Source organism: Sinohyriopsis cumingii, chromosome 10, assembly GCF_028554795.1.
Source record: "Sinohyriopsis cumingii isolate HCF-2022 chromosome 10, ASM2855479v2, whole genome shotgun sequence".
NCBI classification, from domain to species: Eukaryota; Metazoa; Mollusca; class Bivalvia; order Unionida; family Unionidae; genus Sinohyriopsis; species Sinohyriopsis cumingii.
In genome coordinates, this window is record NC_142970.1 from 51,161,418 (window position 1) to 51,176,028 (window position 14,611).

General features: G+C 36.4%; 1 protein-coding gene across 1 annotated transcript in view; it reads right to left on the reverse strand.

Moving 5' to 3' along the window:
• The window catches only part of LOC149790141 (presequence protease, mitochondrial-like), a 72,907-nt gene extending 61,763 nt beyond the window's left edge, over positions 1–11,144 (reverse strand). The window contains exons 1-4 of the mRNA XM_089972120.1: positions 10,994–11,144; positions 8,105–8,204; positions 4,930–5,036; positions 520–671 (exon numbers count right to left, since the gene is read on the reverse strand). Of these exons, the coding sequence (XP_089828246.1) occupies positions 520–671; positions 4,930–5,036; positions 8,105–8,204; positions 10,994–11,037 (403 nt within the window). The 5' untranslated portion in view covers positions 11,038–11,144. The remainder of the gene's footprint in view (positions 1–519; positions 672–4,929; positions 5,037–8,104; positions 8,205–10,993) is intronic.
• Between the last annotated feature and the right edge of the window lie 3,467 nt (positions 11,145–14,611).

A 14,611-nucleotide genomic window follows, 5' to 3' on the forward strand; every position in this document is an offset into this window, starting at 1 on the left:
CATTCTTTGAACAATCCTACCATACTTACACTCTTTTAAGTCCAACTTCAAACAACACAGACCCTGATCTACCATCACATAATGTACCAGTAGAACGGGGTCTATGTAGTTTCTTCTACTGATCATGGCTCAGAAACTGCATAGACAACAAATCTGCTAGAGCATTATGGGTCTGTGCAGTTTGGAGTTAAGTATACACAGTAATAAAATTCCTTAGCAAAAGACCATATTTAAAATATTCAACAAACTGCTAATAAATTCTTGTGGAATTTTCATTATTTAATTAACTACAAGTATATCATATTGATGAATATTAGCTCAACTTTATCTGCATGAGGCAATTTATAATGTGACCTATTATTCAATAAAAGGTCAAACTGCCTAAGATCTCCAATTAGGCAAACAAACTCTGCCCCCTTTAATTTATATTACTAGAGAAATGTAAATTAGTAAAAGAGTTAAAACTGAGATGGTTTAACTCTGTGCTAATAAATGTATACTTTGGTGGAAGTATCTCACCTGTAAGTGCATTCATGTAGGTGGCAAGTGATCGGTTCAGCATCTTGAAGAAAGGGTCTCTGACGGGAAATTTTCTAGAACCACAAAGTGTAGTATGTTCCAGAATGTGTGGAACTCCTGTGTTATCCATTGGTGTGGTTCTGAAGGCCACACTGAATTTTAAAATAATAATAATAATAATAATAATAAATGTCATTAACAACAACAATAATGATGATGACATTGATGTCATGATGATACTCGTTTTAAATACCATCCTGACCTGCTTCCATTCCTAAACACTGCATTGTGGACTTTTTATTGTAGTCTCTGCCTACACAGGCAAATTAATATATGATCCTGAATAACTTTAGTAAAACAGACAGTTAGACTGGTTACCTGTCATCACAGACTGGTAAAATAGGCCATTAGACTGGCTACCTGTCATCACAGACTGGTAAAACAGACAATTAGGCTGGTTACCTGTCATCAAAGACTGGTAAAACAGACAGACAGACTGCTTACCTGTCATCACTAACAATGACAGGATTAGTCTAAATTGCATGTGAAATGTGCTTCAACCTCTGATTTTACCCTTCTGTAATTTAAGCATCATAGCCACATGGAACTTGGCATGAGACATAGCTAACAGGAGTAGCAGTTGATCTTTCTGAAGCTAATTTAGAAGAAATAAACAGGATTTACTGAGGTTTATAATGTCTGTTTATTTCAAGTGTCCACGGAATACTTAATTCTGAAAATACTGGTTGTGTCTTTCCTTGAGCATTCTGAAGAATTACCTGTAGACGAAAGCATTTCAATCTTTTAAAAGCAAAATTATGTCCATTTTTAGTGAGATCCTTTACTTGACACATGACCCTGACATTTAATAACAGCTACTGGAACATGTTGAGACAACAAGCAATAATTTCTGAAGACTGACTTCCAAAACCTGCTATATGCCTTCTTCGGCTAATTGGGTGAGTGTTGGAGTGCAGGAAGGTCTGTGCAATTACATTGTTTTAACTTCTAATGGTTGATTTTAATCTGGGGTTTGTAAATTCTGACTGGAAATCACAGGAGTGGGTGGGTGAGGGCTTGCTGTTATTTTTAGGGGTGTAAGGCATCGATATGGATAAAATGTCACATCAAAAGACCTGGAAGCAGGAAACCAAAAGTAGTGATCTGAATTTAGCAATGTGTAAAAAATTAATGTGACCATTTAGATCTAATAAAAATGTATACAAGGCGTGCAATTCATAAAAACTGGAATTATACTAAAATGAAAACATAGCAGCCATTATTTTAAAATATTTATATTTTCTACTTACATCTTTCATAGTATTTTATTTTTTAAAAATTTCAAAGTCAAATGAATATTTTAACTGTCACCCAGATTCCACATGCATATATTAATAGTTCTTGCTGTCTTCAGTAAATAATAATAATAATAATAATAATAATAATAACTAACAACAATAATTCATACATTACCTATTTATTAATGTAAGTCAAATCACTGACATCTTAAATACCATCAAAATAAAATATTTATAAAAAAATATAGTGTAATGTTTTTTTTTCAGAGTGCAGTACTATGGAATGTTTTACATGAAAAAACTGAATAAAAGATCTTGACGGCAGGGCATTTTTATTTCCATTTATTTTAACTGTTGTTGTTTGTAGTAGTATTCTGCATGATATATACAAAGTCGTAATTCTAGGACAGCAGATGACGACAATAATTTGATTAATCACCGATGCTTGTGCATGACAAGCACTGTTTGTTCCAATTTGTAGCTTATACAAACAACAAAACAAACATGGGTACATGCTCAACTTTAACATTTGAGTGCATTCTTAGGTACTTTGCTTCCAATGCCGGCAATACACAGCAACATGGACATTGCTACTGCTAATACAAGGCAAAGTTTTAAACAAAAAGACTTTTTACCCCCTAGAATGGCCCATTGTTTGAAAAATATTCATGTTTGGCGCATGTAGAATTTTACTGTCCTTCAATGTCTGTACAGTGATTTCTAAGTAACCTCTAATTCAGAGCTTCAAAATGCCTGCCTTTTTTTCCACCCAAGCTCTTCCAGTCCAGCTGGCAAAAATCTCTAGCCACAGGAAGAGGCTTGACTCCGGTCTTATCAGGTTCTAGTGTCACTGCAGTGTACTATCAGGTTCTAGTGTCACTGCAGTGTACTATCAAAAAGGATTACCTGAATGTGTTATTAATGTCACCTCTAGCCACACAACGTGTGATTCCTGTCTTGTGTTAATGTTCCTTCAGTGTGCTATCAACAGAGTTGCCTGAAAGTGTTATTAATGTGATCTCTATCAACATGAATATGATTGACTCCTGTATTTTCATGTGCTAGTTTCACTGCAGTGTACTACCAACTGAGAATTACCTGAAAGTGTTATTACTGTCATCTCTAGCTATATGAAGATGATTGACAGAGGTCTCGCTAGGATTTTAAAAATAGAAGTCCCACCATCAAAAGTTGCAGTCCCTTCTTTCCTACAGAATCAACACAGACGTGAGTGCATCTATTTTTAGATCTAGAGGTTTTTGTAATGTAATCATTCACTATAATATAGCTTCATTACAACAGTCCATTGACAGGACCGCAAATTTATGGTTTATTTATTTGTATACGTACTTGGAGTAATTTTAGGCAAATAAATAGTATCTGATTTGCTGTTTTTTCCCATATTTTTGCAAATACTTGTCAAGTCAGAAAACAGCTTAGACCTTAAAGCGCATCTCGCGAATTCCACAACATAGCATTGTCCCAAACGTTTCTGACATACATAATTTGCATTTTAAAGTTAAATCTTTAATAAAATAATACCTAGGCTTTGGTTTCAATGATTGGTATATTCTTTCTGAACATATTTGCCCGAATATTTAAGAAAACAGACAATCTAATAAACTGGTACATCCCAGACTCAGCGAAGTCTGCCATTATTTCCATTAGGCCCACTGGTTCACTTACAGTTTCGAACTAATTTTATGACGAAATAGTGCATAAGAGGCAGTTAATATATATCCAGATCACATATTCTGATCTTAAAACACAAGTTTGTATGATTGTGGCCGAGTGGTCAAAACCGCTCTCCATTACGGATCACTGCCATCTCACCTCTGTCTGTGTGGGTTCGAGTCTAGGATTCGTCCAATGTGGGTATGTGAGAAAGCTTGTCAGTAGCTTCTCATGGGTCAGTGGTTCTTCCCGGGTTCTTTCTCCACCATTAATACTGGCTGCCATGCATAGCCTATCATGTGCTGAAAAATGGCATTAAACCCCACAACAACAACAACAACAAGTTTGTATGTTTTATCATCAAAGGATAGCATGCATGAAATTGATAGTTGCTACCTTACTCGGAAAAGGGTTAATGGTCAATCAGCTATCAAAGCATAGTACATGGGCAAGAGTTTGTTTGTCAATGTAATTGATATAAAAACTAGGCCTAGCTACTGCCGCCATGATGAATACATTTAGCTACAACACTAGAACTAACCGGGCAAAGGCAAGGATCATTAAAAAAAATATGGTATGGTCAGTCAATGTACCTCTTAAATAATCACAGGGAAAAGTCGTTTTTGCATTCCTAACAGAAGAAGGCGGAGTTTACATTTTTAGGCAACTTGTCACCCACTTACGAAGGCATTTTGTCAAAGTCTCAAGATGTCTTGATTCTGTGGTCACATGCACTGCTTATTCCGCTACATTCGGAAATGAACACAATAATGAAAGATAAACTTGTTTATTTGATGTACTTGTATAATGACCACATGTACATCTCTGGGTCTTTCTGCCTCTGAATTCAATCACTGTAAATATCAGTACATTTTCCCACCCGGCCACCAGTCAAAGCCAGTCATGTTCTTTCTTAAGTACTCTTATAAAATGGCAACATGTATGTATCAAGTGGTCTTTCAGTCAATTAATTCTGTCATTGTAAATATCAGGCACAGCTAACTGATCAAAATATTTTCCCACAAAGCAGGTGGCAGAAGCAGGACTGGCAAGTCTTTGAATTTTGCCTCACATCTATTACATACATATGAAGGACTCCCGCCTCAGTGATTTTCTGTGTCCCAGATCAAAACCTGGCGTCCAAATACACGTAATTAAGCGTTTCTGAGATCTCTGATTGGCTACTGTCTTGTTGTTTTCTAGTGTCATTACAGTGTACTAACAACTGAGAATTACCTGAAAGTGTTATTCCTGTCATCTCTAGCCATATGAAGATGACTGACTAGTGTCTTGTTATGTTCTAGTGTCACTGCAGTGTACTAACAATTGAGAATTAGCTGAAAGTGATATTACTGTCATCTCTAGCCATATGAAGATGATTGACTCCTGTCTTGTTGTGTTCTAGTGTCATTGCAGTGTACTACCAACTGAGAATTACCTGAAAGTGTTATTACTGTCATCTCTAGAGACATGAAGATGCTTGGCTCCTGTCTTGTCATGTTGTAGTGTCACTGCTGTGAGGAAAAGCTCTGGCACCTCAACCACCTGAAGTGGATACCAAATCAGGAATCAAGACAATGTGCAATAACAATAGCCTACACAGTTCTTCCTCATTACGTGGTAGCTGGGGTCTGTAATCACCAACCATGTTATGTACAGAACCACATTATGCTGAGAACTGTGATATATTGTGATATAGCATAACATATAGACCCATGGTCTAGTGGGCACTCTCCAAATTTTGTAAATAATGGTGGTATAAAAATGAAATGAAGATACATGACTAATTTTCACTACGTTTTCTATCAACCCATTTTGTAGTACACTGATATGATTTTGGTCATGGGATCCATAGTACATGTAGTATCAAACTCTATATGGAATCATGGGAAAACGAAGCAGAGCAAAGCCATAAAACCAGTCTTGAAAGATCACTGCTATGAGATCATAGACCAGCTATGAGATCAAAGACCTGATTTTCAATGCATGTATATAATGACTATATAATGTATCTAATTATTATTGCTTATAATCAAAGTCATCCAAGATCTTGCTCATAATCAAAGTCATCCAAGATCTTGCTCATAATCAAAGGTGGCGCTCTACAGTTTCGTATTTTGCATAGGGTTAGGATTTTAAAGAAAAAGAATTTCCCTGGCTTTCCTCACTGGTTATACTGGCTATTTAAAAAAGACCTTGTATATCTTAGGTATAATGCAAAGAACCTTTAATTCCTTTTATTTTGGTGTATGATTGATGGGTGTACTATGAGTTATAGAGTATACAGCTTGGCCTTACTTCAGATGTGCACCTTTCAAAAAAGTGCTAGCTCTACTTGGTCATTTTCATTTCCTGAACTTCAGAGGCAAATTGTACAAAAAAGAGCCGAAAACTTTTTTTACATTTTATATATTTGGTAATTCATTCATTGCACTTTCAGAACCTGGCATTGTCTAGTCTGGCAAAATTAATTTTCCCTATTTCAATAGCTGCTATGTATAGTGTACATTAGACTAATTCAGGCTGATTTTTTAACACAATGGAGCAGTCATTTTAGTTAGCAGTGTGCTTAAATCATGTAAAATTTCCAAAAGTACAATATCCAAAAGAAATATCATCCACATTACATTAATGTAGCATAGAGGTATGCCAACATTCTCTCCATTGTGCATGTTTTAAATGCGAACTACTTCCCCTTACATACGTCACTCTCTCAAAAGTACATATTATCTGGTGAGCGCCCCCAAAGTCATCCAAGATCTTGCTCATAATCAAAGTCATCCAAGATCATGCTCATAATCAAAGTCATCCAAGATCTTGCTCATAATCAAAGTCATCCAAGATCTTGATGATATAAAAATTGGATGACAAGGTATCTGATTAATACTGACTAATCTGAAAACAATCAAAATCTGATTTCAAAAATTATGATTTCAATGGTGGCATCCAGGCATGGGGCCAATTACTATTGTAATTAGTCATAATTAATTACAGTGTCAGCTGCAATCGTAATACATGATCTCAGAAGCTTCCAATCGTAATACATGATCTCAGAAGCATCGTTAATCATAACCATCCTTCACTGGCAGTGTAATTGTGTAGTGTAATCAAGATTACAAATGATTAAATATCACTAATTCTATCCTTAATAATTGTAAAATAACAAGTTTCCATATTCAAAAGACCACGAATGTTGATGAAAACTGTTGACATGAATGTGATGTAAGCAGAGCTAAGTAGTGCTCATTTGGCATTTAATTTGTACATAAATAATTGTTAACAAACATTTACACTGAGTTACATTTGCTTGTTTTTCAGTTACACAATGTAAAATATATGCCCAGAACAAAAAGAAGATAACAAATGCAAAGCAATCTTAATCGTAATCTTCCTTCTGTCATCATAATCATAATCATGGTTTCCAAATAAAGTGTGATCGTAATTATCAGTGGCAAGCAACCTGTTATCATAAGTATAATTGCAATCAACCACCTGTTATCGACCCCATGCCCGGTGGCAACAGTCAACCAATCAGCTGTATGATCACTTTATTAATATGCCTGGATCCTTTCAATAAGTGTCCAAGATCTTGATGATACAAGCCCTTATTCCACATTTGATCAAACCTAGATCTGAATTATGGCTTCCTGAGTGTTAATAATTTCAGCCAATCAGATGCAAGATCACCTCATTACATGCATTTTCTAGCTCACTGGTGACATAGACCAAGATTTTGATGACATAAGCATATATTCTAAGTTTGATCACAACTCGATCAGAAATATCACCTCCAGCATAGTCACAAGTTCAGTAAATCAGATTATCTCAGTATTATTCATTTGTGCAACGATCCAAGATCTCGAAACTATTGCCCAATATTTCAAGTTTGATCAATATCAAATCAGAAATGCGGATTCCAGAGCAACAAGCTCAGCTAATCAGATGCAAGATAATCCAACTAGCATGCATGGGTCTCAATCATCATCCAACTCACCTGTCATTTCAACGATATAAGAATACATTCCAAGTTTGATCAAAATCAATTCAAAAATATGACCTATAGATGTGATCTGAATGACTAAGCATATGATCCTAATTTGATCAGGATCAGATAAAAAATATGGTCTCCACGTTGGTAACAAGCTCAGCCGATATTCTACAAGTATGCATGGATCTCACCCATTACTGAATTCAACTAAGAACTTAATGATATCAGCTTACATTCCAAGTTTGATCAAAGCAGGCTCAGAAATAAGGCTTACAGGGTAACAAGACTAACCAATCACGTGATAACATCTCATTAATATCTATAGATCTCACTCATTATTAAACTTATCCAAGACTTAGCTGATATAAACCAACATTTCAAGTTTGATTGAAATTGGACCAGAAATATGGACTCTAGTATCGTAACAAGCCACTACTGAAAGACGGACATGCAACACAAATTATTGTGCATGACAGATGCAGGAGATAAGCTCACTTGGCTCTTCCAGAAAAGAATAGATGACATGCAGATCTAAGCGTTTTCAAATAATATTTGATGTGGTTAAAATTTGCATATCACTTTTTAATGGTTTTTAACTAATGAATCATGAATATTAATGACTTACTTTTTCCACTGTGTATCCATGGACTCTGTCTCCGTGTTTTAAAGACTTTACTGCCTCTTTAACTGCTAATGACCTTGACCTTTGGCACACTCGCCATAGCCTAGAAGAGAAATTAATTAATTACCAGTAACCAATCAAACCTTTGTCATCTATCTTCCCATCTAATACACTGTACAATATATGATCACTCTCTGCCAATCCATGTAGAACAATGGTTCCCAACATCTTTTTGGTTGCAACCCAAAAATATATTTTGTCTGAGCCTCAAGACCTCACTTCCATATTTTTATAAGTTTTGCCACTATAAAAAATAATCCTGGCAACCTTCCTTGACCCTCCAGAACATCCTCATGACCTTGATATGGGTCAACACTCAATGGTTGGGAACCACTGGTGTAGAAGTTCAGGTTACAAGGGCAGGTTCACATTACATGTGAAAATATTGCCATTGAGCCCTGACCTCCTCCTCCTCTGGGAAGATGCATCCAGATTCTCAAACAATTTATGTCATCTACTCATACTTCTATAAAAAACATACCATATATCATTACTTGAACTCTACTGGTGCAGACCTGGATTCTAGATGGAGTCCAGGTTGCAAAGAAAACTGATGAATGTATGACGAGGCACAGAGACAACTGGTCGATCCCATCTGGCACATATTTAAATGAGATCTGAGGGATGAAGAGACCACTTGCATTAGCTGATTCTTCTGGGACAAGTCCACTAATACATACTCAGATGAACAAAATGCTGAGATTGTACATGGTCGGACTTGTTCCTGCTGAGGCGAAAGCCAAGGTTGAGAAGGAAAGTAACATGGGACATGTCTTGCTACAAGATATATATAATTCACTGGATATTTTGTAGCGTATTATCAATGTAGTTAATGTTGCCACCATTGAGATGGTCCAGACATGGGCCATTTCTCCATCCATCAATCAAGTGAAAACCCTGGAACTGATGTGAAGTACAAGTGGGAGTGCCCTGAACTCGTAAACTGTGTCTTTGTAGGTGAATTACAGGAACTTCTTGGAAGCCATGTGAATGGGTAGGTCAAGAAATTAATCTTATAAGTCCACACTGATTACTAGTCTGAGTTTCCTCTGACCCTTGCCATCCCATTTTTTATATTTGGACATTTATGTTGGGGTGTAGGGTCAAAGCGCATTCCCTATTGAAAAGTTGGAATTCGCTGACACCATTTGGTGTTGACATGGGGTAGCCACTTTTTAGCTGGCCCAGCAAACTTGAATGACCTTTCATCGAGATATACCTGCATGAAATCGATAGGAATATGATTTATTTTCTTAGAAACTGTGATCATAGCATTTGTTATGTCTTTAATCCGCTGATACACAAGATGAAAGTACATCATTGCTAAAATTTGACCTGGATCTGGCCATCTGTATTCCTAGTCACGTGACTACACAACTCTCGCAACCGACATATCAATGACATCAGAGGTCATAGTCACATGATATCAACAACAGACCATTTTGAGTGTTGCTGAAGGAAAAGAAATCATACATATAAATAAAAGTTATGTAATTTTTATATAAAAATAAATTTTAAAAAATTCTTAAAATATTTGTGGTGAAAACAACAACGAACATCTGTAAATGTTGCAGAAATTTGAGAAAAAAAAACAGATTCGCTAAGAAAAGCACATGTCAATGTGGTAGTCACCTGGCGTCAACCAAAAAACATCGCTGACACGTGCTTGGTAGTTCTTGCAAATGGTTTTCTCCACCCTGCTCCAATACTGTCAGGTTTCTGTTTATTGTTCTCAGAATAAATATATTGATAATTAGGTGTGCATTATATTTATTTACAAACATTACGTGACTTCTATATAATATGTCCAAATTCCATGTACAACATAATTTGTTTATTGTCGATATCACGCGACTATATGACCTCTGATGTCACTGACATGTAGGTTCCGAGATTTGTATAGTCATGTGACTCAGAATGCAAATGGCCAGATCTAGGTCAAATTTCAGCAATGACGTACTTTCATCTAGTCTGTCAGCGGATTAAAGACATGACGAATGCTATGCTCATGATTTTTGAGAAAATAAATCATATTCCTATTGGTTTCATGCAGGTATATCTCAATGAAAGGTCGTTCAAGTGTGCTGGATCGGTTAGAAAGCAGCTACCCCAAGCCGACACCAAATGGTGTCAGCGAATTCCAACCTTTCGATAGGGAATGCGCTCTGACCCTACACCCCAATATAAATGTCGAAATATCAAAAAATGGGTTGGCAAGGGTCAGAGGAAACTCGGACTAACTGATTACGTAGTCTTCCTCATTGATGGTATTTAGAACCCATCGTGGTGTTTTTTATCCTGAACCAAAGGGTGAAAATGAATTTAGTGTGCTCTGGTCAATGACAGGACACAGAATGCAATTTTGTAGCTAATGGAGCTGTGGACAAAGGAGGAAGTGCACTGAAAGTGATACCGAGTCCCTCAATAACTTGTTTGGTCCATAGGTCATAATGGCCGGATTCAACTTTTCAACAGACAATGGAATCTGACCCTACACCTCAACATAAATATCTAAATATCAAAATTGGGGTGGCAAGGGTAAGAGGAAAGTCGGACAATACGAAGGTCGTCATGATCAATTTTATGTATATTATTGTAAGGAAAAGTTATTCACAAGAAAGGTTAAACCTTATAATTTCCTGTTAAGTACTACTGTAATGTGCTAAATCAAATTCATTTGCTATGTCATGGAAAAAACAATTACTAAATGTGTCAAAAGTAGTGGACCTCTTACAATATCGGCTTACGTAATAGTTCGAATGCAACTGTTGTTTTGAGGGATTTTTTTAAGATAGTATACACAAGTCAACAATTTAACAAAATCGTCTTCACCTGTTTATGTTACTTCTGTGCAGAATAAAAGACACTGGGATCATTTTTGTAACGCATATGAACAAGATTTGTCACTAAAAGGCAACTTATTATTTCAGCATGCGTCCATGGGCGCGGCCATTTTGTGCGTGACTACTTAAATAATCAAAGCCCGGTTCGTGTTGCACATGGGTGAGACGACATCTCCACTGAAGCTGACAAATAAAGTACGTTCTCAATAATTACAATTGTTTATCCATTTTGTTGATGAATTTGTCCTAGTTAAAGATACAATTTCCAATGGAATTAAATCTCGCTGAATTCATGACATTTAGAGCTTGAGTTCACATTATATAATCCAAGACTTAACACCGGGCATTGTCAAGTTGTCATAAATAATAAAAAAAAATTAAAATAAATAAAAGTTATCTCACTAAAACAAAGAAAACATGCTTACAAACATTAAAAATATCATTTATATAATATTAAAGGTCTGATAAGTAGTATCGTTTTCATCATCGTCGTCGTTGTTGTCTTTAAACCATGTATGTGTTGGTGATGCTGCTGGTCATACGGACGTAAGAAACTTTTTCTCAAGAAACAAGCTTGACATTATGAAAAAGGATTGAGAAAAAAGGGGCTATAAGCGATACTTACCTCGGCCCTTAATACACATTTGTGTTAGATGAAAAGCTGGAGTGCGTGGAAATGACGGACTGAGTATGTGAACAGTCCGGGGTGGGTGGGTTAATTGTCAAGTCCCTATAAAAGGGTAAAAAAAAAAAAACCTGATTTATTGACACTCACCAGCACACACTTAAAAAAATCAAAGACCCAAATAGGAAACATACATGCACACACATACACAAGCACGCACACACGCACGCACGCACGCATACATACATACATACATACATACATACATACATACATAACACACTTTGTTGTATAAGAAACATTAATGGATAAGAACTTACATAGAAATCATAGAAATATTCAGCCTTACAAAAGTGAATACATTTAATTAATGGAATTGTTAACAATACGGCAAGAAAATGAATTTGTGCGGAAAACGGCTAAACTCGCCTGCACATATTTATTCAGATATCAGAGTTTTGTATTTATCATGCTCGAGTTATCAGTGTTAAATAATGGCGAAGACAGGTTAAGTTGTTAGTGTAGGTCACAGTTAATCTTATGTTCGAAAAGGTGATTCTGTACTGCTCAAGACGTATTCTCCTAGCGAGTTTGATGAATGTACAGGGAAAACAAAAGGGAAGGGGACTCATCAAAACATCAAAGTTGTACATAGTCACTGAAGTGCAAAATAGGTCACATTGACCAGCTTTTCATATCACTGTTTAGTACCTCACAGGATGCATGCACATGTCATGCATCATGATTGTATAAATAAAAGTGTCATAGAAACTGACATAAATATGAAAAAACTACGTGATCACTAGGTCATGAAAAGTAGGATACATTGACCTACGTTTTGTGTGATCATCAGGTACTACTTAGTATCCATGCATATACCTATTTTCAGGACTGTACAATCAAAAGTCACAGAAAGGGTCCAAAAGTGTACATGATTATTGGAGTACGAAACGAAAAGTCTATCACGGTGACCTATATCTGAATGAGTGGTGCAGTACTCCCCAAGAAAATTGCGCATAAGTATTAAAGCAACACGAGAAGCAGTGATTGAAACAATGATAAAAGTATTAAATGTGTACATGGTAACCTACGAGTGAAAAGTAAGTTACAGCAACTTGCCGTTAATATGGTGATGCAGCACTCGTCAGGAGGCACTGAACAACTCAGCTTTCAAAAAGTATGTATTGCTATGTATATTTCATTTGTATTATTTGTTGGCTTTTCGTAATGATTGCTTGTTATTTACGCCGTACATTTCACTTGACCATGTCTAAAATCAAGTTTATGGTGTTCCTGGTCAGTGGTATTTCTTTTGTAAACAACAGAATACATAGTTAGATATTTCTCTATAATTGTGGATTAACTATTCGGATCATTATTAATGGTAAACATGTTGATAGTCTTGATTCTAACCATATAAACTTCTAGACTGGAAGTTTCCATTAAGTAACAGTAATTTCAGAAAATGATCACTGTGACTTAGGCCAAGTCAATGAGAGGGGCATATAATCTTGTTTATATAGGATTTTTAATTCTTGTCTTTACATCTTGAGGCAGAATCTGTCTAATTATTGTACACAGAGTTTCATTTGGACAGAATTATTTATTCAAATTATTATTCACTAGAAATACAAAGTGCTCATTAATAATATTCTGGACAGAAACTGTCATTTAGAATTTTATTGTGCATTCAGGCAAGGACAATTTTGGGATTACATTATTGTCATACATCACAACACTGTTAGTACAGCATCGCACAGGCCATTGGCACATTACCACGTTTGAGACTACAGGCACATCATCACATTCAGTATTGGAACTTATTATGAATACCACTGGAATTCAGTTGGAACTTTCTACATTTGGAATTGTGATAAAACGTTTAGGACTATTTTGGATTTAAATCACAATAATATCTAGAAAAAAAGTAAGTTCGTTTCAACTTTTCATTTTGTATTCTAGGGAAATAAGTTATTTGTTGAACTTTACAAAACGTTCGCTCTTTTCTGTTGTTGTTGTTGTTGTAGGGTTTAACCCCATTTTTCAGCACAAGATAGGCTATACATGGCGGCCAGTATTAATGGTGGAGGAAGAACCCGGGAAAACCCCGGAAAGAACCACCGACCCACGAGAAGCTACTGGCGAGCTTTCTCACATGCCAACATAGGCCGAACCCGCGACTCGAACCTCTTTTCTGTAACTTCGCTTAAGACAACAGAGTCGTAAAAGTATATGTATATATATTCCAAGTTTTTCCTTTCAGTTTATTCTTTGTAGAAGCGTTGTAGCACACAGAACACTACAACCACTACGGTTTCAGAAAGATCAGGTACTTATTAAAATTACGTTGTACTTTTACAATTTATATCATACTCGCTGCCTCATCGACTTGTAATACATCTTCCGATAGGTGTGTGTGTGTGTGTTTGTGTGCGTGTGTGCGTGTGTGTGTGTGATTTGCATTTTTAGGTACCTTTAACAGTTTTTCAGTCGTATCGCTACGATGTCTGCAGTGTGACAGCTTATTGTGAAGTCTAGCAATGGGGCATTATGCTGCAGACACGTAGCAATATGTCCCACTCGGTTACATTATCCGGACACCAGGTCGACCTGTCCTAACACTAACCTCTTAATGATGTGCGCCTAGCGAGGCAGCTGTTAGTACTATTTTATAAGTCTTTGGTATGACTCGGCCGGGGTTCGAACCTGCGAACTCCCGCATCCGCGCGGACGCTCAAGCCACTTTATCCACCGGAACGGCCATCTTCCAAACAAGACAAGACACGAGCTGGAAAACAAATTACACATTATTTCATGCAAAAATGTTGACATTTTGTAAGTAGACCATACGTTATGCGTCATACAGTGTAAATGAGGAATCAGTGTAAGGTGATTTTAATTCATTGCAGTCGAAAATAACTTATCCGGTCAAAGTTAGTAAAGAACAAAACGCGTGACAGAAAACATGGAAATGCCCCATCC